The sequence below is a fragment of the Solanum tuberosum genome, unplaced genomic scaffold, assembly GCF_000226075.1.
Source record: "Solanum tuberosum cultivar DM 1-3 516 R44 unplaced genomic scaffold, SolTub_3.0 scf00229, whole genome shotgun sequence".
In the NCBI taxonomy this organism is placed as follows: Eukaryota; Viridiplantae; Streptophyta; class Magnoliopsida; order Solanales; family Solanaceae; genus Solanum; species Solanum tuberosum.
Window position 1 is genome coordinate 358368 of NW_006239154.1, and position 23457 is coordinate 381824.

General features: G+C 33.8%; 3 protein-coding genes across 5 annotated transcripts; 2 read left to right on the plus strand and 1 right to left on the minus strand.

Annotated features, from left to right (window-relative positions):
* Positions 1 to 281: 281 nt before the first annotated feature.
* On the plus strand, positions 282 to 3297 carry LOC102585851 (BTB/POZ domain-containing protein At5g48800). Of its 3 annotated transcripts, XM_006356712.2 has the most exons (4): positions 282 to 762; positions 845 to 911; positions 1058 to 2230; positions 2597 to 3297. In XM_006356712.2, the coding sequence occupies exons 1-4, from the start codon at positions 698 to 700 to the stop codon at positions 3113 to 3115; spliced, it is 1824 nt and encodes a 607-aa protein (XP_006356774.1). In that variant the 5' UTR covers positions 282 to 697; the 3' UTR covers positions 3116 to 3297. The 3 variants fall into 3 exon arrangements, with proteins under 3 accessions (XP_006356774.1, XP_015168582.1, XP_015168583.1); XM_015313096.1 differs by lacking the exon at positions 282 to 762 and having other exon boundaries at positions 1017 to 2230; XM_015313097.1 differs by lacking the exon at positions 282 to 762 and having other exon boundaries at positions 1024 to 2230.
* A 2241-nt stretch (positions 3298 to 5538) lies between these two features.
* Positions 5539 to 9405, minus strand: LOC102586188 (cytochrome b5). The gene is made up of 3 exons (XM_006356713.2): positions 9176 to 9405; positions 6560 to 6626; positions 5539 to 6078 (listed from the first exon to the last, which is right to left on the minus strand). The coding sequence occupies exons 1-3, from the start codon at positions 9251 to 9253 to the stop codon at positions 5822 to 5824; spliced, it is 402 nt and encodes a 133-aa protein (XP_006356775.1). The 5' UTR covers positions 9254 to 9405; the 3' UTR covers positions 5539 to 5821.
* Positions 9406 to 18861: 9456 nt separating this feature from the next.
* On the plus strand, positions 18862 to 23431 carry LOC102586519 (probable LRR receptor-like serine/threonine-protein kinase At5g48740). The gene is made up of 16 exons (XM_006356714.2): positions 18862 to 19103; positions 19420 to 19957; positions 20064 to 20515; positions 20605 to 20722; positions 20826 to 20894; positions 20983 to 21051; positions 21142 to 21210; positions 21306 to 21377; positions 21468 to 21536; positions 21614 to 21849; positions 21937 to 22142; positions 22223 to 22349; positions 22443 to 22511; positions 22587 to 22776; positions 22862 to 22994; positions 23088 to 23431. The coding sequence occupies exons 1-16, from the start codon at positions 19025 to 19027 to the stop codon at positions 23304 to 23306; spliced, it is 2715 nt and encodes a 904-aa protein (XP_006356776.1). The 5' UTR covers positions 18862 to 19024; the 3' UTR covers positions 23307 to 23431.
* Positions 23432 to 23457: the final 26 nt, after the last annotated feature.

A 23457-nucleotide genomic window follows, 5' to 3' on the forward strand; every position in this document is an offset into this window, starting at 1 on the left:
TATTAAATAAATAAATAAATAAAAATTTAAAAATATTTTGACAAGATTTCTCATGACTCAATTTAAGCTACATCTCAACCCAATTTTTGTGAATCAATACCTCGCCGAAACTTGAATGAAGTGGACGGATTTGAACGAATTGAGTTTGATTTTTACACCCGAATCTAGAATAGTGAGTAGTAAGAAAATCATTTAATGTGTTTTTTTCTTTTAAGAATTGCGTCAAAAAGGAGAAAGCGGCAATGATAAAAGTAAAGGGACAAAGAGTAAAATATGTCAAAACAGAATAACGACCTTTTTTTTTCTTCCCGCTTTATTTCCCCTGTTTTCTTCTTTAAACTGAATCAAACTCCATAAATTTCTTCTTCCTTTTTTCTGCTACTCAATCAAATTTATATAACTTGATTCAACAGCAATAAGAATATAAAAATGGTATAAATTTAGAGAGTTAATGGGGGTGTTTTTTTTTAAAAAAATTATTGGTACTATCAAGGACATGACCCACAAGAAGAGGCCCATTAGTTTGGACAAGTGTTTTAATCTATGATTTGAGCACAAATAGTTTGATGCAAAAATGGCCAAAGAAGTAGATCAACATCAATATTTTACACTGTGTCTTTGTTCCCTTTGCCTTCTTTAACAACCTTCACATTCTTCCTTTCTGTTTCTCAAACTTGCAGTTTTTTCACTAATCTCCATGGATAAACATCACTCTCAGCTGGCGCTCGCCAAGTGTTCACGGCACCAGAGATATAATGAATGGTTTGTGTTTTGATTTTTGTGCTTTTAGAACATCATGTTAATTCTCTTCTTATTGCTAATCAAACTTTTGATCTTTGTTTAGGGTGTTTCGAGACGTTCCCAGTGATATAATGATTGTAGTAGATGGAGGCACATTTTCATTGCATAAGGTAATTCTCTTTTGTGTGTCTTGTTTGTAGCTCAAAATACTTTATTTTTGGGGGAGGTGATTTATATTGTTCCTTTTCATGACTAAACTGATTCAAAGTTCGTAGACTACAGTGTAAGGCTTGTAACATAGAAACATGTGATGCAGTTTCCTCTTGTATCGAGGAGTGGGAGAATTCGGAAGCTTGTAGCAGGGCACAGGGATTCTGATATATCGATGATTGAACTACTTAGTCTACCAGGTGGAGCTGAATCATTTGAGCTAGCAGCCAAATTTTGTTATGGAGTTAACTTTGAGATTACAGCTGCAAATGTTGCTCAGCTTTGTTGTGTGTCTGATTATCTTGAGATGACTGATGAGTATTCGAAAAATAACCTTGGTTCCCGAGCTGAAGAGTATCTCGAGGTTGTTGTAAGCAAGAATCTTGAAATGTGTGTTGAAGTTCTTAAACAATGTGAAAACCTGCTCCCTTTGGCTGATGAGCTGAAAGTAGTTATCCGATGCATTGATGCTATAGCCTCTAAAGCTTGTGTGGAGCAGATTGCTTCAAGCTTCTCGCGCTTGGAATATAGTAGTTCTGGTAGACTCCATATGAATCGCCAGGCTAAGTGTGAAGGAGACTGGTGGATAGAGGATTTATCAGTTCTTCGTATTGACTTGTATCAACGAGTCATAACAGCAATGAAATGTCGTGGTGTTAGGCCTGAAAGTATTGCAGCTTCACTAGTTAACTATGCTCAGAAGGAGTTGACAAAGAAGTCCACTTCCTGGAATCAGTCGACCCAACCAAAAGTTGATGTGGTTTCAGGTTCAAATGACCATGAAAAAGTTGTGGTCGAGACGATTGTTAGCCTTATGCCTGTTGAGAAATTGGTTGTTCCCATAACCTTTCTTTTTGGGCTACTGAGAAGTGCTGTGATGCTTGATTGCACAGTTGCTTGTAGACTTGATCTTGAGAGGCGGATAGGATCTCAATTAGACATAGCTACTCTCAATGATCTTCTCATTCCTTCTTTTCATAATGCTGGTGAAACATTATTTGATGTCGACACAGTGCATAGGATCTTGGTTAGTTTTTCTCAACAGGAGGATAGTGATGAAGATATGGATGATGTCTCAGTGTTTGAGTCTGATAGCCCTACTTCGCCATCCCAAACTGCATTATTCAAAGTCGCAAAACTGGTGGACAATTACCTAGCTGAAATTGCACCTGATGCAAACCTAAAGCTGAACAAGTTCATAGCAATTGCTGAAAGCTTACCAGCACATGCTCGTACCATCCATGATGGACTTTATCGAGCAATCGATGTCTACCTCAAAGTATGTACAACCAATTGCTTGAAATGTGCTTCTCAGAAAACTTTATTGGTTTGAGTACAAGTTTTAAAATTTTATGGTTCTTTCTATCTTTGAAAACTACCTGTTTATAATGACTTAAATGAATATGGTTCCAAACTACAATAAGGTATTGTTTCTTACTAATCTATTTGCTAATGACTTAAAATGGATACACAACTTTCTATGAAGAGGATTAAGTACTTTACACAGAGTTCAGGATGTTTCCTTTAACAGAATCTTCTAAACTAACAAGTTCATATTACTAACCGAGTCATAGAGCTTCCTTAGGAAGTTCCTTAAGTTATTACTTTTGACTAATTATCGATGTTCATCCCATGGATACTCCAGGCTCATCAGGCCTTATCAGATCCAGACAGGAGGAGACTATGCAAGCTGATTGATTTTCAGAAACTCTCACAAGAATCTGGAGCACACGCTGCACAAAATGAACGCCTCCCACTCCAATCAATTGTACAGGTTCTTTACTTTGAGCAAATGAGGCTTCGAAATGCCTTATTTTGTTCTTATCCTGATGATGATCATAAACCAATGCACCAATCGTGGAGGATCAATAGTGGTGCTGTAAGTGCAGCTATGTCTCCCAGGGATAATTATGCTTCTCTAAGACGAGAAAATAAGGAACTAAAACTTGAACTAGCACGAATGAGGATGAGATTGAATGACCTGGAGAAAGATCATGTTTGTATGAAGAAAAATATGGAAAAATCTAACTCGCGGAGATTCATGAGTACATTCACGAAAAAGATTGGGAAGTTGAACATCTTTGGACATAGTTCTTCCAGGGAGTCTAGTTCCCCCTCAAAGAGGTCACAAGTTACTGATTCTAAGCTAACTGAAAGAACATGACAGACAAACTTCCTGTTACTTAAAGTTACTTGGATAGGTTTTGGTTGCTCCTAGTGCAAATAGTACTTGTAATCTCTGTTCTCTATTTTTCTGTCCTCAGATCTTGTATATGAGCTTTAGAGATATGCTTTAGCAAGTCAGATTTTTCATTTTTCATTCAAGTAACGTAAATTTTGAGTTTCTGATCTCCAGAAGGATGTTTAAGTTATACACATTGATATATCTCATCTACAGAAATTGGACAATTATAACACTCATACGAAAAACCAACCTCCACAAGCCATATGACTAATACACTTGTTTTTATTTTGATTTATCTTTCTATTCTTTCGGTTTTCTTGCTTTTCTCACTATCAGCAATTCATTTTCATGTCTCCAAACAAATGGACTAAATGCATGAAAGTTTATTCATTTTCTAGATGTATCGCTATGATGTTATCAGGTTTTCCATATGGTTCATTTTACTCTTTTCCTCTCTCAAAAGATAAACAAAAAGAAGTCCCTTGATGACAAGTGACAACTAACTTTCATCTCAATCATATTTTTGCTCCCTCTTTAGGCAAATTGTTTCATAATTTTCCTACTTTTTGTTCCTTTCTTCAAATACTTTTTCACAGATATTCTAAGAATCTCAATGGTAATATTCAGTTCATCAAATAACATGGAAGTAGCTCTTCCATTGTTTAGTAACAATTGGCATGCCAAAAGTCACCCTCAGATTGAGATGCCCTCGTTCACTATCTGTCTTTCTCAAACAAGATTTCAGCTCAACTTGGTTGGAACATATTGTATACTGACAACGGTGGTTGGCTACTCGTGATGCTGGAGAATGGCTATGGCTGCTGTTGTAATATCTTTTAGAGTGCATAAATGTACTGTCAAAGGATGAATCATCTATAGACTGCTGAGAGAAGTTATCAGGTCCATTTCTATTCTCTTTAAAATCGTCATCCTCGTAACTTGCAACATACCAAGGAGAATTCTGAAGCCTGTTGGGGTGCTTACCATGTGTAAGGTGCTTTGGAGTCATTCCTGCTGTTGACTTGGGGAGCGAGTTTCGATGAGGAAAGGGATGCTTTCCAGGATTCTTCAAGGACTTAATTCCCTCGAACGATGAGCTCCAATCAGAGACACTATCCTTTACATGCTTCTTCAGGGACTGCTTTTCCTTAAGATTTAAATTCTGAACATTAAGAGGACGATTGTCACGATTCTTGAGGAATTGGTTTTCCCTGAGAAGTGAGGTTTGACTAGTACTTATAGAAGTAAAATCGTGGGAATCGTAACTGTTGAGTGTGGGGATTGCTAGTGGCATAAGTTGATTCTGCTGCCTTTTGGCCTTCAAAAGATCATAAATTGTCTTCTTAGGAACTATGTAGAACACTTTGCCTGGAAGCAGAACTGCTTCAGGACGAACAACAATCCAGGGAAATTTGAAAACATCAGGACGGGCAATGCAGTGTCTCGGGTACTTCTTGAGTACTTCTGCAGCAATAATAGGCTTTGTATGAGTCTCAACACGCCTACCAGGATGTACTAACTTTAGTAAACCTTCCTCTCTTGTTGATATACCCATTTTGTCAGTTTATTTCTGGACTTTCTGATAAGCTTGTGCAAAAAAATAACCAAAGGGGAGGGAACTTGATTACCCAAATTACCAATCTTATAATATGTGTGTTCAAAACCTGACAAAAGGGTGGAGGGGAACACAAGAATTAGACATAGGAAAAAGTGGTGGCCTTGTTGATCAACAGTACCCAATAGATACTTGTAATTGGATAATATGATCTCATAATGACTCTATTAGTGGTATCTAAGATCCATTATTGTATACTTTGATGCTGCATAATCTGTAACATAGAATGATGTCTTCAAAGTTCACGAGCCAGTTAGTTATCTTGTTATTATCTACTTTATGCGACTCCATAACACACACTTACCATTTAGTAAACATCTCCTTTTGTTCTTTTCTTGATAAAAGAAAACACTTTTCAACTTACTTCTGAAATAAACTCTGATTTAACCTTCTGCTACGTGTCGAACTAAGTGAAGAAAATGCTAAAAAAGGGCAAGGGAGAAAACAGAAGTTACAGATTGAACTTTTTATAACAACAATGTCTAAAACAACAAAGCATAAACTCTCAGTAAGAACTCGAATGGTCCAAGCCTGTTTGCAGTGTCCATAGCCATATGTGATAGTACTTTGTCTCAAACTCTCAAAACAGAATGTTAACATTTGTCTATCAAAAACTGCCTCTACCTCACCTTTGAGGTAGAGGTAATGTTTGCATACACACTATCCTCCCTAGACCCCACTCTATGGGATTACTCTGGGTATGTTGTTGTTGTAATGTTAACAAGCATTCTGGAGGATCTTGTGAAAATTTAACATATCAACCACGCTTTTTGCTCGTTTCAAAAGGTAGGCATGCCAAATAAAAAGGAAATATCCTAATAAATCAATACCCAAACAGGGAATTCAATTTGCAGAGACTATCAACTGCAGAAACAAAAAATCTTAAGAGTACCACTAAAAGAAGACCATATCTAATCTGAGAAAGGGTTCATCACTACAAAAGAGAGTTTCTTACTATCCCCATAACTTAAACAAGACTTGCTCAGATGACGAAGAGCCTCCCCCACCCCTAAATTTTTTTTGGCTTTCTCTCTTCCACACTTACTATGTATTCCCCATGAACTCCATCTTCAAGCTGCTGACTGTTTGGTATAGAAGCGGATGCCAAAAGCCACACCCAAAATAATCAGGGGAACTAAGAACTGGAGGAGCTTGACGACGAACTCTGATGTTTTGTCCTGGTTGTACTGAGGCTGCTTGGGAGGAGTATACTTGGTTTTGGTCGGAATGGTTGCTGAATCAATATCACCTACATAGTACTCATCCAACATTGCTCGAGCACTGCTGCTGTGGCCAACATCCTCAAAATCATCAGTCGCATCCTTTCCTGCACAAATAATCAGGAACTGCTCACCACTGTCTTCTAAAGGACTGTAGTTCTTTATATCAAGCTTGTCTAATAAGTTGGTAATGTCAAAATATAGAAGTGATTGATATTTGTCTTTACAACTCTGATTTTATTACATTACAGATAACAACATCTAAGATTTGAGAAATTACTCCAACATCAAATCAGTAAAGCTTCAGTTGGATGCCACGAAAGCTCCAAAAGAATGTACTTTTTGATGAATTTACAGTAAAATAAGGAAAATGAAGTCATTTCTTGCATACTAAAGAAAAAAAGAGAAGGAAAAATTATAAAACAAAGTTTTTTCCTCAAGTTTCCTACACCTTTTTGCTTGACTTAATTTGGATGAAAGTATTTCCTACTTATCCCTCAGCTATCCGGCTAACTTCACTTTTCCTTCCCTGGAAACCAAAACCACTAAAATTCTAGTTGCAGGAAAGAATATATCAAAATATATTACCAGTTGAAGATATCAGAACCTCATCACCTCCAGGGTGGTCATCCAAGAATTTTGTCACATCATATACCTGTAAAATAGTAAACAGAATTTTTTGAAGAAATAGAAGAAGCAAGGGAAAAAAGGAATATTAAAAGTGAGGTAACATGGAATACAAGGTGCAATTTATGCCAACCACTCAAAGTAATGCAGCATTTTGTTGCTCCACAAAAACTAATTATCAACAGCAAAGTATAGTTTAAGATCGGCGTATAAAAGCATAATTATGGTCATACGAGGGTGGTCCAGAGAACCAACTTTATCTAAGTTAATAAATTTGTTGGCAAATGAAGATGATTTAGAAAAGTTTTTGTTGGCAAATGAAGATGATTTAGAAAAGTCACTATCAAGTCTCTCTATAAAAGATGAAGATAAGGTGCTCTTCAACAAACGAGAGAAGCTCACCCCAAGGGAAGACAATAAGAATCAATATCAAAGAAGTCACGACATAACAAGCAGACGAACCAAGGTTTCACTAACGGAAAATGGAGAAGTGCAATAATTGTGGAAAGAAAGGATACTACGCTAGAGAGACTTTTGGTATAAGGAAAGTGGAACGTAACATAGCTACTTCAACTCAAAACAAGCAAGATGAGGAAGAAACTTGGGATTTCGAAACCTCTTATGTAGTTGAAGAAAGCAATCAATAGGAAGAACTTGTCACTCTCACTCTAACGAAGAAGATGAGCTCACCCTTACAACTCTAAGTGAGAAACTGGTCGATTATGAACATGAGATCGGATCGTTGACTCGGGATGGCTCCAATCACAGGACAGATGATGAGAAAAGATTATCAGCATGAGTGAGTGAATATAAAGCCGATTGAAGGTGACCACAAATCATTCAAAAATGCAAATAACTCCAGTTGGCAAGACAATGTTTGTGCCTCGTCACAACTCGGCATAAGTGAAACTTCAAAATGAAGTTATATTGAAAGATGAAGGTTACAAGCATACCAATCATCGAGGGAAAAAGCTTAACAGTCAATCTATGTCATGCCAGCCGAAACAACTTATGTGGTATTTGATGAAGCACTAACATGGTGGTACAAATAGGTCTCCTACCAGATTCGAAAGAATTAGAGCAAGAGCTACAACTTAAACTTGAAGGAGAAGGACAAGGAAGCAAGGCAGAATCAGAATAAGAGATATGTGAAAAACACAAATCACATACAAAGGAGATAACTTCAAAAGAAGATAATAAGAGCCCATGGCAAACTAGAGTACATGAAACCCCAGAAGAGTTGAAAGGAGTCCAAGAAGTTCTGCGACCTCAACTAAGAAGTTAGACACGACCGGAACGCCCAAACAACAAATATATAAATGCAGTGTTAATTGAGGTGGTGAATATCAAAGAGACTACTACCTTTGACGAAGGTCCAAAGAGTAAGGACTACAGTAGCCCGACTGAGGTTGAGATTCTCAAAGGGCATGAACATCATGATGCTTGCAGAGTTTCAGGAATAGCTCACAATGGGAACAAAGAACATATTAAGTTGGTGTTAAGGGGGAGTGTTTAGAACTCATCACCAATTTAATTAGTATCTAAGATATTTCATAAAGAATCTAGAATAGTGAAAGAGTTGTAAATAAATGAAGGAAGATCTCTAAAATAAGTGTTCTAGAGAAAAAAAAGTCAAGAAATATTCTAGAAAGGGTAGTTTTAGAAATAAATGGTTGAAGGAACATTTTAGAATAGAGTAGTAAATATGCTTAGCTAGATTCTTCCATCATGGCCTATATTTATAGGTGGTTCATTTGCGATGTAGGTTTGTAGTGTGCTCAAGTAAATTATGTTGTTGAAGCAAGTAACAAGTGAGTGAACAAGTGAGAAATTAGAGCGAGGAACAAATAGAGTTGCTAGATTGTGAGTGCAAGAAATATTGAGTGTAAAAATTGTAAGATCGAAGCGGGTCTTTACTTTGCAATAATAAAATTCAAGTTATTAGCAACCAATTGTGCCCATCAAATATTCAACAAATAATACAAACCATAGACAATGACTCCCCACCCCCCACCCCACCCCTCAATAACGGAGGAGAAGAATTTTGCATTCTAGCAGTAGTGAATGAAGAATTTTGCCAACTGTTTCAGAAGCTACTGAAGAGGAAGTCAGAGCTTCAGTGTTGTGGTGTTTAATAATCAAATATTTACCACTCACGTCTCAAAATCCAAGACTGAACGTTTCAAGTTATTAGATTATCTCCCTGCAATTCCTAATAAAAAGACATAGATATGTTGCAATTCACATTGAGGGAATCAAGTAAACTACCCATTAATTCATGAAATCAAATAATGCAAGCCCTCAACCAACAAAAACAACCCGACAACAGGATGAGATCATACCCCATCCCACTTCAAAACTCCACTGCCTCCACATAAAAACAAGAAATAAAAGATGGTGGTCTAGAAAGAAAGAAAAAAACAGAAAGCATAACAGAATTTTGATAAAAAATCAATCTTTTAACACATACAACTAATCAAGATTGAATCTTTTCCTTCTATTGTTGGATTATTTGATCAAAGAGTAAGATCTAGGCAATGAAAACATAATGAAATAGGAGAGATCAAGAAATTATACCTTGCCACTAATAACCAACCAACAATCCTTAGCGCTGTTGTGCTGGGAGACCTCAGCCAAAGTGTAGACCTTAGCCATTTATGAACAAACAAGAACCAAAAAAAGATCAAAATTTAGGCTCTTCAAGACCTGTGAAAAAGGCTTGAAGAGAGAAAAGGGCTTGTTCGGAGGAAACGAGGAGTGTGGAGAGCGAGAGAAGGTAGTAGTTGTGAGATATAATTAAAACAGAGGTTAAAATTTGTACCTTTTTCTAAAATTTAAGGGATGTGGGGTTGGATCTAACTGAAGAAAGATGGGCCCATCCAATAAAAAAAACAGCCTGCACGAGATTTAAAGAAAGACTCGACCACAATGCCATTGAATGCCAAACCAAATAAATATGAGAGGTGCGGTAGGTGTCCAAATAAAAAACCACATGCAAAACGACTTTGAGTTGCAGTGTCCTACTCGTATTCAAATGTTACCACCAATTTTGGTTCATCTACCAATGATATGTCCAGTTTACTCATTATTCTTTTCTTCAAAGTTAAAACAATGGACAAATGCCCAAAAAAATATCCTTCTTGCTTCTTCTTTGCCTTACAAAATTTGGCCTGCTTCTTGCTTCTTCTTCTTGGTCCTATTTCTTCTTTTTCTTCATACTGTGCTGTTGTTTCTTGCGGCTACTTCCATTTTTTTAGAAAAAAATTCGACGTAGCATAAATGTGAATCGATTCGAGTGTATTATATATCAGAAGATTCAAAACAACGAGAGGAGTTCATTTCTAAAATTTGGGACTGTTTAGAGGTGATTTCGAATTAATTGAGATTAAATAGTCAATGTATACTTCATATATAGTTAACTATATTCAGATTTTTGAGTGTATTATAATATATAGTTAGTGTATAGCTCTTATGTAGGTACGCTATATGTTATATTCCGTGTTTACATTTTACGACTTTTGACAAGCTATAATGTATAATCAGTGTATGCTTCTTATGACTTTTCGCTATATTTTATGTAAATAAAACATGACTATATGTATTGTAAACTAATTAGAGAAAAGACATAAAGTAACATATGAAGTTATCACGAATTTTAAAAAAAAAACACTTTAACTATGATGACATTCTATTACCCCTAAACAATTTTGAAATGATATCACATAAATCCTAAATTTTTTAAAAGGCCAAACCCATCGGTGGCCACCTAAAGTTGGCATCATTTTTCACTTAGACACCTTAACTAGGCTTTGTTCATTTTAGACACCTCATGTCATCCTCAATTGTGTCAGTTTGACACTTTTTCGACAATCTGCCTAATTTGTAAGGTGTGTAACACACTTGCTGATGACGTGTCAAAGTGACGAATTAAATAAAGAGACGTGGCATATATAGAAATAATAATAATTAAATGATGAATCTTGAGTAGGAAAAAAACTACCAATGACTCATTGACATGTGGCATTTCTTTAACTAAATAATTAAAAAAAAAACCACTTTTAATAAAAAGAAAATCATACGCACACCACCCCGAATTGTCTTCTCTACTACCCACGCCCACCTCAAACCCCAACCCCTCTCTCTCACCCAGATTTTTTTTTTATTTGTTTTTGTCACTTTGTGAATGTTGTGAGATAAGAACGTCTTTCTTCTAATAGATTGATGTTTGAATGCTTGATTTGGTGAATGTGGTAATGCATTTGCTTGACCTTTTTGGGGGGTTTTTTTTTTTCTTTTTTTTTTGGATTTCTGGGTCAATGCAAGTCAAAAATTGGTTCTTTGGTACATAAATATGGAGTCCCAAACTTTCTACTAAAAATTATATAGCTTATCTACTTGATTTGGACTTTTTCTGTGATTATGATGTGAGAAGGCATACAAATGGATTGGAACGCTAAAATTGTTTGTTGTGAATGTAGGATTTGATAATTGAAAATATGATTTCTTGCCATTTCTGAGTGTGTTTTTTTCTTCTTGAAATTTATGTTGATTTTCTCAAATTATTTTGAGGAGGAAGAAGGACAACAAAATAAGTGAAAGTACTTAAGCTTAAAATTTATGGGCGCTAGAATTCACTTTTTGTTTGTGGCATCGTCAAATTTATTTCACCATGGCAAGAGTTTAAGCTTGGAAAATGGTAGCCAAAAAAATGGGGAAGAAGAAGAAGAAAAAAAATTAAAATTTGGTAAAATGAGGCTCTCACGCGCGTCCAGTAAGTGTATCACACTTGCTATGCCATCTCAGCAGAAAGTGTCAAATTGACACAACAAGACAGGACATGAGGTGTCTAAAATGAACGAAGCTTAGTTAAGGTGTCTAAGTGAAAATTAGTGCCAACTTTAGGTGGCCACCGATGGGTTTGCCCTTTTTAAAACAATTGTTATCACGCATCAATCATTTTGTGACACGTATTAATTTAATTTAAAGGGGAAAATGACAAAAATATACCCCCGAACTATTATAAATGGTATGACAGTATCCTTCGTTATACTTTAGGGCTATTCATACCCTTACCATTAATATTTTAGGTTGTGTATACCCTTGAGCTACTCTATGATGTTTTTAGCTTGGATTGGTTGTTTAATTGTGCCTTTCCATGGATGATATGACAAGCGGCGATTACCCATGTCTCTTAATGATAAGATAAGTTAAGATTAATAACTATTTCGTGGGATTTATGCTTAGTACCGAGAGGATAATGAGATGGAAGCTCTCCCATAGCTAGAGGTCGGGTTTCTAGTAGCAATCTCCCTATCACATACCTATGTGCCACTATGGGATGATTGTCTTAGATAAACGATGATTGCCTTAGATAGACATTAGTTAGTGGATCCACGTAAGCTAGAAGATCATGGTCCTTACCTTGGCAAGTATGACACCCATTTTCGGTGTGAGGCAGACACTGGATTCCATGTTATAGCTTGCATGGTCTATATGTCGGTTAACGCTAAACTTCCCACAAAAAGAACTAAGTTGATTTCTAATGTTTTATGAAGCTTCCCTTATGATTTAAAGATGCATTGACCATGTTCGTGATTTATGAATCTTCTTAATGATTTTACTATGTTTTAACTTGGTCTTGTATTCCATGTTTCAATTATGTCCTTTTATGATCATGTCTCATGTTTTATTGCATTCCCCTCATACTTAGTACATTCCTTGTGCTAACACATGCTTTTGCCTACATTGTTTCACTAATGTAGGGTCTGACATTCCCACTCCGCATCTCTATGGCTAGTGGGCACTTTACTAGATTCGAAGATTGGTGAGTCCTCATGTGCCGAGGACCGAACCCGTTATTGCTTATTGTCTTTACCTTTTCGTATTGTATGTGATGCATGTGTTACGTCCCAATCACTCTTGATGTACTAGATGACTTTGAGACTATGTTAGACTTCTGCTACATTTTGTCAACTCTTATGATTTGAACTGTCTTATAAAATCTCTTGATTTTCTATTTTATCTTGTATGATGTATGCTAAGTGGCTTGTGTAGGGCCTCTCGGGGTCCTATGCGGCATGTCACGTCTAGGGTGTACTTTCAGTCGTGACAACCTTTGTCTTCTCTTTTTACTTATTTAAAATCATGAATTTTTATTTTTTAATCTATGTAACAAATTTTATATATAAAAATTAAATATTTTTTTCTATTGAAAAAATAAGTAAAAAATATACTAAGTGAATGTATAAGTTAATAGTGTTCTATAATAAAATAATAAACAGAGTAAAAAGTTTATATTTTAATAAATAATCAAAATTTAAATATTCATTTATAACAATTTAGGGATATATTTTATAACAAATGTTTGAAATATTATCTATTTATATTGTAAGTAAATTTTTAATTTAAAAATATTTTATTATTGACAATAATCAAAAATCATTTATCTATATAGACATTAGAGAATAAGAGAACGAAAACATGCATCTATATAGATATTTAATACATTTAATACTAAAATAATAATCATAAATAATACATTAATTTTGTGACAAATTGATATTAATAAAAAATATTCTACTTATAATATTAATGAACTTAAATAAAAATCTATAAATACTTAGATCAAAATAAATAAATAAATAAATATTATATAGATGAAAGATTGAAAATAGCGAGGATAAAATATGCATATAACATAGAATAAAGGGGAGAAAATATCTATTATTCATAGTTAAGGGGAGAAATTTGATTTTAAAACAAAAATAAAGAAGCGTAAATTATTTTTACCTGTTCCAAAGGAGAAATCAGTCATTAAAATATTATTCCTTCTCCGTCTTTAGTTTTCTTACCATGACCTTTTCCCAACTCTTTATATTATATTAGCAAATCTTACCAATTTCCAAACAAAATTAAAGAAGTAGTATTCTTATTACATAAGCTTAAGTATCTAATAAAAATAATTAAGACTATTTTTATTTTTAGATAAGTATTAAAATGTAAATGAATTAAAATATTTTTCTTTTTCTTTTTGAATAGTATTATTTGTAAAGTAATAGATGTATGTGTTCTTTCCTTAATTATCACTAAAAAAAGAACTTTTTGAAAAAAATTGACAGAACACAAATTATTTTTCTACTGCTAACAAAAACGGTGTGATTTTCAAATGATTTGTCCAAATACAAATGGTAACAACTCCAAATTACTTTATTGAAAAGCAAGAAACGAAGAATTTTAAAATTAAGTGTACTTTCCGCTTAATCACGTGAGATAAAACTATAATACGAAATATTATAAGATGAAGTTAAAGTTTTGTTTGGACATATAATTTAAATTTTTAAGTCAGTATGTTTTGCTCATAAACATAAAAAATCCATAAATTGCGAAAACTATCGAAAATGTCATTTTTTAATACAATCTTACCAAATATACAAAAGTTCATAACAAAAGCATAATACACAAAGTTATTCCAAAACACAAAACATTTACTGATCGAACTTTCGTTCAATAAAAAAGTAAAACTGAACATGAGTTGTAGTGTATTACTCTTTAATATCCCCCCCCCCTCCCCCCAACACACACATAGTACGAACAATCTCCATATTTGAGCGTGCATTTCTCGATATAAATTATTTAAAGGTTGGTAAGAGACTAAGAGTAATAATATCAACTATAAAATTGATTGGTGAGAGTAATAATTATATCTAATATAAATATAAATAGTTCAAAGGTTGGTAATAGTAACAATATCAATGGTAAATTTTGTTTACATATGAAATAAATAAATATATACTTGTAGGTTAATTTTTGTATTTTAAAAAAAAAGGATAAAACACAAGTACCCTTTAGACTATGATCAAAATTCTAGAGACACACCTAAACCTAACCAGAGTCCTATTACCCCCTATACTAATTTAAAATGGAATAAAATGTGCACACTCTTTTGAAGACAAGTGATAAGTGCACAAATTGGACACATGTCCTTTTTTAATTGGTCACTTTATAATTAGTTAATATAATATTTATTGATATGAAAATTTAAATATATAGAATTATTTTTATTTCTTTCTTTGTATGATATTTATTTTAAAATCCTTCTCACTTTAAACCATTTTTAATTAATTTATCTTCCTTTCACTTTGAGTTATTTTTAAAAAAATTATGTATATTTTTTTAAAAAGTATCCTTTAATTTTAACATTTAATTTTTATTTTTTTTATGTTTTTGTTTGATTATCTTTACTTATTTTGATATACGTTCAAAATTAAATTATCTTAAATACAAGACATTTGGAATTAATTTTGAAATCAAATCAAAACGAAAGACAAAAAAAACAAAAAAGAGTAAATAAAATCATTAAAAAAATAAAAGAGAAAAAACAATGAATGAAGGTAAAAGAGAAACAGAGAGATACAAAGTAAAAAAATGTGTATTAACTTAATTTAAATACAAGATAAAAAAATAAGAATATCTTCTTTTTTTTTAAAAAATAATTAAAAATTGATACAAGGTTAAAAAAAAGGATAAACTACTTTATTAGATATACATCACTACCACATATACTAAGGTTACCTCTATCTTTAAACAATTACATATGTTATATACCTCTTTTAATAACTTATACCATATATTATTGAAGATACAATCAGTACTCATATCCCTTAAAACTAGGATTGATTAATTATCTTTATATTTAAACTCCAAAATTAGTGTTTTAATTAGAAATAAATACCTTTCTCTCAGATAATATGAGTTAGGGTAAAACTCAAACTCAACTTTTTCGTCTTCCTCTTCCCTTGAAGAGTCAAAATTACTGAGAAGAAACACTCAATTAAAATGGATAATCTACAACTTGTCAATACACATACATCAAATTCTTAGCCTTTGATTTTCTCACTCTCAAACCAATTCCCCACGAAACCATCATTTTTTCTCTCAAGGGAGACACCTCTCGCGCACAGAGACATGGGTATCGTTGTAAGAAGAGATTTAAAGCCCAATAGATTAATCAAATTCGACATTGATGATAGTATCAGTTGCATACCTTGTATACTATAGATCAACCAAGAAACTTCGCGTCACTTCTCCCATCGGATCTAGGCACAATGAGTAACACTGATGAATCAAAAGGTGAAACAAACACCGCCACGGTAAGATGCCCCAATCAGCCACGAACGTAATCGAAAAGTTTCAATAAGCGGAGATTTACACATGTATTTGACACATTATTGAGATACGATTATATGTATCTAGTTTTTATCAATGTATCTTATTAAGTGTGTATGTATCTAATGAATAAATTGGAGATTTACGCATGTATTTGACACAATTTATTCTGTCATGTATCCGAGTCTTGTCATAGGGTATGATCTTCTATCATGTATCTTAATATTATCATATATCTTTGTTGTGTTATTACAATGTATCTAATTATTTTCATATTTATCCGAGATACATATTTTTGGATATAATATATGAAATTGATACTTGATACATCAAATTATACATATAAAAGATACATGAAATAATATTAGATCATATAAATAGATACATGAAATTAATACTGGATACTTATACGATACATATGAATGTACTTGTATGACACTCACGTATCTAATTGTTTAGTTGGTTGGATACATTATATATTGATAATAGATACATCAAATTAATAAATTTATTATTTTAAGAGTAATAAAATGAAACTAATCAAATTATATGACCAAAATACATGTTTTTGTCTTTTATTAATAATATAATAAAATAAAATAAATTAAACATAGATATAATCCTTGATTTTTGTCTTATATTAAGGGATTTAATTTATTTAAATTTTCAGAATTAATTGTACATTTATTTTGAAAATCCTCAATAACTCCTCTAATTAAGGAAATCTATTACAACCAATTAATTTAAATAAATAAAATATGTACATCTATTTTAAAATTCAGCAAGATACATGCATCTCGCGGATTCAGTTTCATGTATCCTAAGTATGAAATATGATAGAGGAAGTAATATTTGAAACTATCGGGAATCTTAGTAATTAGGATCTAAACTAGTGGGATTTATGTAGTTTGTCCTAAACAATGTGTATTAACTTAATTTAAATACAAGATAACGGAAATAATAATTTTTTTAAAAAAGAAATTTTAAAGAAAATAAGATTTAAAAAAATAAAAATAAATAAATAAATAATATATACACACACGTGGCAGACATATGTGTACAAACACAACCAACTTGGGTGGCTGAAGGTGTCACATCAGCACAAGAGGTGTAATGAGTTCAGGGAATAATAGGACTTTAGTTAAATTTAGGTGTGTCTTTGAAATTTCAATCATAATCTAGGGGTACTTGTGCCTTACCCCTTTTAAAAAAAATGTGAAATCTATTTCCAAATCAAGTTTTTTTTTTTTGGAGAATTTGAGAGATGAACTTACATATTCAAGCGCTCTGATTTCATCTCGCGATTTCCAATCACGAGATAAAATCACATGTCCAAACACCTGCGTAAAAGCTTCACCAAAAAGTCTCAAGCTTTAGTGGTGAGGAGAAACAACTTTATTGTGCTTTTTAATTTCCCGCTGATTGTGCTGTCAATTAAATTAGTCGTTAAAATATTCATGGTCGATGGATAATCTATGATTAGCTTTATATTACCTTTGTGTTTTTAAGTTCATTGAAATATATGCTTATTAGTCCATGAGATTTTGATTTTCCTTGATGAGGAAGACAACAAAATGGAGATTGATTTGAAAGCTAAGCTATTGAATATATATATAGAAAAAGCAAAAAGCCTAAAAACAATCATATAAGAGAATGCTGGAATTCTAAGCATGAAGCATCCTATGCATTATTATGGTCATAAATAGGAAAAAAGTTGAAATAAAGTTGGAAGAAAAATGATTGAGCAACAGTTCATTAATTCCCTAAATTTCAGCCAGGAATGTTGAAAAAAAAGCTACCCGTGCAATTCTTCACTTTTGATGTCGCATTTGTATCGAATCCTCCAAAAATACATTATTTTTGAAAAATCTAACACGCATCCACTGATACTTTTGAAATTTCAAATCAACATAGAAAAAAACTATACTTGCAGTGCTGGTTAGAAAATGATGTTGTGATAATTTTCAAAGAGTTAAAAGGTAATATACTATATATACTACTTAATTATCCGAGTCGAATATTTGCACCTAATTAAAATAATTAACTTTTAGAATCAATAAAGCAAAATGAAAATATACATCACTTGTCCATAAGTGTTAAAAAATGTATATAAAAAACATGTATTTGACATTTATTTATTTGGTGTAAATATCTATTTAACAAATTAAATATGAATTTAAATCTTTATGATACGTTAAAAATATTTTTGACCCATGACAATTTGCAACGCTTATGATTGAGTATACACTAAGAAGCAACAACTATCATGTATGGAGTGCATGAAATTAGACACACTATTTCACGTATTGTCTCTCATTTTTCTTTGTATAAAAAGACGTGCTTATCAATAGAGACAATAGTCATCATCATTAATCATTGCTCTTTACTAGTACTAATTTAAACTATTAGAAAGAATACATTTTTTTTTATTATGTAATTATATTCTCAACAATTCTGACCACTCTAATAGTTGATCCTTGTAGAGTCACACCACCAACCGGAGCATGGACAATATATCGTGGTATCCAAATAAGGACAAATTTGATTTTGATACCATATACAGATATAATAAAGGGAAAAGGTTCAAATATGTTATTAAACTTTGAGAAAAAGATGATTTATGTTCTTCATTAGTAGTTGGGTACCATTATTTTTTAACGGTCAGATTTTGTGGTTTTGTGAAATCATTTTTCTACGTGGTCCCTTACTAGAGGTCCACACCACCAAAATTAAACTGATAATTTTAAAAAAAATATGCAATCAAACTTTAAGAAAGATTGATCTATGTCATTCTTTAATAATTGAGTTCAACTGTGGTATGGATCGTTTGGTTGGGATCAAGTTATCTCAGGATTTATTATCCTAGGATTAGTTATCCCACCATGTATATGGGATAACTTACCTCATCACTATGGTATAAATGGTGGGATAAGTTATCCCCAACATGACAGACATCAAAATTTAATCTCAAGACTATTTATTCTTATCTCTCACACCAAACGACCCAAACTAGCTCTTGAAGAAAGGATTGCTGAAATTCATTCCATCTTTCCTCAGTCAATATGAGACTCTAACTGTCCCTATGATCATTTGGCCGTTAACACATTTTCAAAGACTATCAAAATCACATCTTCCCCTTTACTCAACTCTGTCAACAAAGCAACAGAAAAGGAAAGTAGAAAAGGACTTGTTGTCTCTTCTCTTTTTTCCTACTCACTTCCTCTCTTTTTTTCCTCCCCTGCAAATTCTTCCTCTGCTTCAATGGAGCTGCATTGGTGTTACTATTCTTGGTTCCTTCTATCTTCTATCTTCATCAAAGTTGCTTTTTGTGATCCTGAAGGTACGCTTCAAAGGCAGATACAAGATTTAAACTTACGAGTTCCAACCTTTTAAACATTCTTATACTGTACTTCTAAAATTATGACTACAAAATGTACTATATATGTTAAAAGCCTAGTGGTTTCTTGATTTTACTTCTTCAATCTCTTCTTTTCTCCCTTGTGTAAAGTTGAAGTTATATTTGCATGTACGTGTGTGTTCAGCACATGTGAACTCATAAACTTTAAATCCTGGATCTGCCTCTATCAGTATGCATTACATTGAAAGAAAATGGAAGGTTTTAAGATGAAATGTTGCTTATGTTGTGAAATGTGCAGGATTCTTGAGCTTGTCTTGTGGTGGAAATACTACCTATGTTGATTCCTCCAACATTACATGGACACCAGATGGTGCCTATATCTCAGCTGGTAACATGACCACTGTTGATTTTCTAGAGGGTTCCTCTTCATCTACTCTCCCAGTTAGGTTCTTTTCTGATTCGCCACGTAGAAAATGTTACAAGATTCCAGTGAAGAATGTGTCATCCCTGGTCCTTGTCAGGACACAGTTTGTGTATAAGAATTATGATGGACATAATAAGCCACCTGCATTCTCTGTTTCTCTTGGGAGGGCTATTACAACAAATGTCAATCTTACTCATATCGATCCTTGGATCGAAGAGTTCATATGGCCAGTTGATAAAGACATTCTGTCTTTATGTTTTCACTCTCTTCAAGATGGTGGATTTCCAGTCATTTCATCCCTTGAACTTAGGCCACTTCCTCAAGAAGCTTACAGCAATGCCTTGGGAGATTTTCCCAATAAGTTGCTGAGGAAATGTTATCGTATCAACTGTGGTTATAATTGGTCCCTGAGGTTAGAACAAACTCTCACTTGTCGATTATGTTATGTATGTATGACTTATCGATTGTTTAGTCCTTAGTTTCTGTTTAGATTTGATGTTTTTCGTGCTATGTAAAAGGTACCCGATCGATAAGTATGATAGAATTTGGGATGCTGATGAGGATTTCAGCCCATTTCATGTGTCTTCTGGTTTTGATATTCAAGCCAATTTCAATATGACAGTTCTCAAAGAGAACCCTCCTGCAGCTGTTCTTCAAACCGGAAGAGTTTTGGCACGGTGGAGTGATATGACATATAAATTTCCTATTGATCACCAAGGAGATTACCATATTGTTCTCTACTTTGCTGGAATTCTGCCTGTCTCCCCTTCATTCGATGTATTGATAAATGGGCATGTTGTTCGATCAAACTACACAGTTAATCGATGGGAAGTCAGTAGTCTGTTCTTTACAATGAAAGGAATCGAGAGCTTGAACATCACATTGAAGACTGTCCACTACTATCCATATATCAATGCTCTTGAGGTTTATGAGATCCTAGACATTCCCTTGGAAACTTCTTCAACAACAGGTTCTAATACAGTTTTATTGTTTTTTCGACCTTTGAAGGAGTCTGTTAGAACCAATCACACCAACTTTTGACATTTTTTATGCTTGCAGTTTCAGCCCTACAGGTTATTCATCAGTCAACTGGTCTAGATCTTGATTGGGAAGATGATCCATGCTCTCCTAAATCATGGGAACACATAGAATGTGAAGCAAATCTCGTAACTTCATTGTATGCCAAAGTTTACCCTAGAACTACATTTTCCTTTTATTTTCTTTCTCTTGGTCTTATTTTTGTTAAGAGCAGAACATAATAAAGTTAAGACTTTATATAGGGAGCTTTTTGATGTAAACTTGAGGTCAATCAGCCCAACATTTGGTGACCTACTGGATCTCAAATCACTGTAAGAGTCATTAGTCTTAACAACTTATCACTTAATAGCCATTGTTTGGCTATCTTGACTAACTTATTTGAGGTTCTTCCTGTTGCAGAGATTTGCATAATACTTCACTCGCTGGAGAGATACAAAACATCGGCAGCCTGCAACATCTTAAGAAGCTGTAATACTTGATCTCGAGGAATTACCATGTTAAGTTAATGTACTTGAGAGAGCATTATCTAAAATAAGTTGTGCGCTCTCAACTTTGCAGGAACTTAAGCTTTAATCAACTTACAGCTTTTGGTTCAGAGTTAGAAGACTTGATAAACCTTCAAATTTTGTAAGTCTCACTGCTTGCATTCAGATAGTGACTTCCTTCATTCTTCCTTGCTAGTCCTGTTCAACAGTCTTTACAATTAGTGTTTTCTGTTGAAGGGACTTGCATAACAATAGCTTTCAAGGAACAGTACCCGATAGCGTTGGAGAACTGAAGGACCTCCACTTGCTGTGAGTGAGGAAAATATATACTGGCATTTTGAACTTCTTAAAGTACTTCACGTGATAAATTATTCTAATTTACCTCTCTGCAACATTCAGGAACCTAGAAAACAATAAGCTGCAAGGCCCCCTGCCACAATCTTTGAACAGAGAGAGCTTACAAGTCCTGTATGAAATCAGAAAGTCTTTTGTTTTTTGCTTCTCATGTCAGTTTCTCGGCTTATCTTTTTCGCCCTATTTTGCAGATCATCAGGAAATCTGTGTCTTTCCTTCACTATGTCTTTATGCAATGAATTCTCAAGAAATCCTACAATTGAGACACCACAAGTCACTGTCTTTGCACCTATAAAACACAAACGCCATAATCGATTCATAGTTATACTTGGTGCAGTTGGAGGAGCTGTGTTTGTTCTATTCGTTGTCTTTATATCAGTATTATTGTACATGAGGCGAAGAAAAAGTGGAGATACATATGCATCAAGTATGGAAAAAAGTCAAAACTTTTCTTTAACATTTCTCAGAATATTGATCAATCTGCTTCTAAACATGCACTTTTTTCTAATTCTAGGAACTGCAGCAGAAATGAAAAACTGGAATGCTGCAAAAGTATTTTCATACAAAGAAATCAAAGCTGCTACAAACAACTTCAAAGAGGTTATTGGCCGTGGTAGTTTTGGATCTGTTTATCTTGGGAAGCTTCCTGATGGTAAACAAGTTGCTGTTAAAGTTCGATTCGATAAAACTCAACTGGGTGCTGATTCTTTTATCAATGAGGTTCGTCACTATACCCATGCTAGTTCAGTTCCAGTCTACAAAGAAAAAAGAGATTCAAGAGCTCTCTTTATTATCTGTAGGTATCCCTTCTATCACAAATCAGTCATCCAACTCTTGTGTCGTTAGAAGGATTCTGCCATGAGTCAAAGCAACAAATTCTAGTTTATGAGTATTTACCTGGAGGATCACTGGCTGATAACCTCTATGGTACGTCACGCGTGATCTCACCCATATTCACACTTTAAATCCATAATCCTCTTCTGTCACGTATCGTTTTCTAACTCTTAATAACTGTCTCAGGAGCAATGAGCAAGAAATTGACACTAAGCTGGGTGCGCAGACTGAAAATTGCAGTTGATGCTGCAAAAGGTATGAGTAAAGAGAGGCATTATCATTACTTAAGTTTTTTATAGTTTTTAATGTTTGATTATATAACTTGTAAAGGTTTGGATTACTTGCACAATGGAAGTGAGCCAAGAATCATACACCGTGATGTGAAGAGCAGCAATATACTTCTGGATGCAGACATTAATGCTAAGGTATCTGATTTTGGCCTTTCTAAGCAAGTAACTCAATCAGATGCAACTCATGTTAGCACTGTTGTCAAAGGCACTGCTGGCTATCTTGACCCTGAGTAAGCTTCAAGTCATTTATCATCCAGTTTAATATTTGGTCCTTCCTATCCTAATTCCTAAACCTCTCTTACTACTTGTCCTCAGATACTATTCCACTCGACAGCTCACAGAAAAGAGTGACATATACAGTTTTGGAGTCGTTCTTCTTGAACTTATTTGTGGCCGAGAACCACTTAGCCACTCGGGGTCTCCAGATTCCTTCAATTTAGTTCTATGGGTAATAACAAGTCTTATAATGTTTTACACACAAAAGCATTTCATTGACTTCCTATAATACTCACATGTTGTAAACTAAATGTGAAAATTTCAGGCAAAGCCGTACTTACAGGCTGGTGCATTTGAGATAGTAGATGAGAGCATAAAAGGAACATTTGACACAGAAAGCATGAGAAAAGCTGCTTTAATCGCCTCAAGGTCAGTGGAGAGGGATGCATTGCGAAGGCCGAGTATTGCAGAAGTATTAGCTGAGCTCAAAGATGCATACAGCATTCAACTTTCCTATTTAGCATCTGAAGGACTAGCCAATTGATAAATTAGACCTTCACTACTGCAGCTCACAATTTGCAAATATAAGGTTTCTCTAGTTGAATCAAATGTTACTGTAACTTTATGACAACTTTTAAATTTGAGCTCGGAAATGTTTTAAGTTATTGATATATATCACATTTAAAGGTCTCCTT

Excerpts from the sequence above, each read along its gene's own strand:
- LOC102585851 (XM_006356712.2), top strand. The coding sequence starts at position 698 with ATGGATAAACATCACTCTCAGCTGGCGCTCGCCAAGTGTTCACGGCAC. Across the intron at positions 763-844 it reads CACCAGAGATATAATGAATG|GGTGTTTCGAGACGTTCCCA; the intron begins GTTTGTGTTTTG and ends ATCTTTGTTTAG. Across the intron at positions 912-1,057 it reads GCACATTTTCATTGCATAAG|TTTCCTCTTGTATCGAGGAG; the intron begins GTAATTCTCTTT and ends CATGTGATGCAG.
- LOC102586188 (XM_006356713.2), bottom strand. The coding sequence starts at position 9,253 with ATGGCTAAGGTCTACACTTTGGCTGAGGTCTCCCAGCACAACAGCGCT. Across the intron at positions 6,627-9,175 it reads GGTTGGTTATTAGTGGCAAG|GTATATGATGTGACAAAATT; the intron begins GTATAATTTCTT and ends ACTATTTTACAG. Across the intron at positions 6,079-6,559 it reads GGTTCTGATATCTTCAACTG|GAAAGGATGCGACTGATGAT; the intron begins GTAATATATTTT and ends TTATTTGTGCAG.
- LOC102586519 (XM_006356714.2), top strand. The coding sequence starts at position 19,025 with ATGGAGCTGCATTGGTGTTACTATTCTTGGTTCCTTCTATCTTCTATC. Across the intron at positions 21,378-21,467 it reads CTGAAGGACCTCCACTTGCT|GAACCTAGAAAACAATAAGC; the intron begins GTGAGTGAGGAA and ends TGCAACATTCAG. Across the intron at positions 22,143-22,222 it reads CTGATTCTTTTATCAATGAG|GTATCCCTTCTATCACAAAT; the intron begins GTTCGTCACTAT and ends TATTATCTGTAG.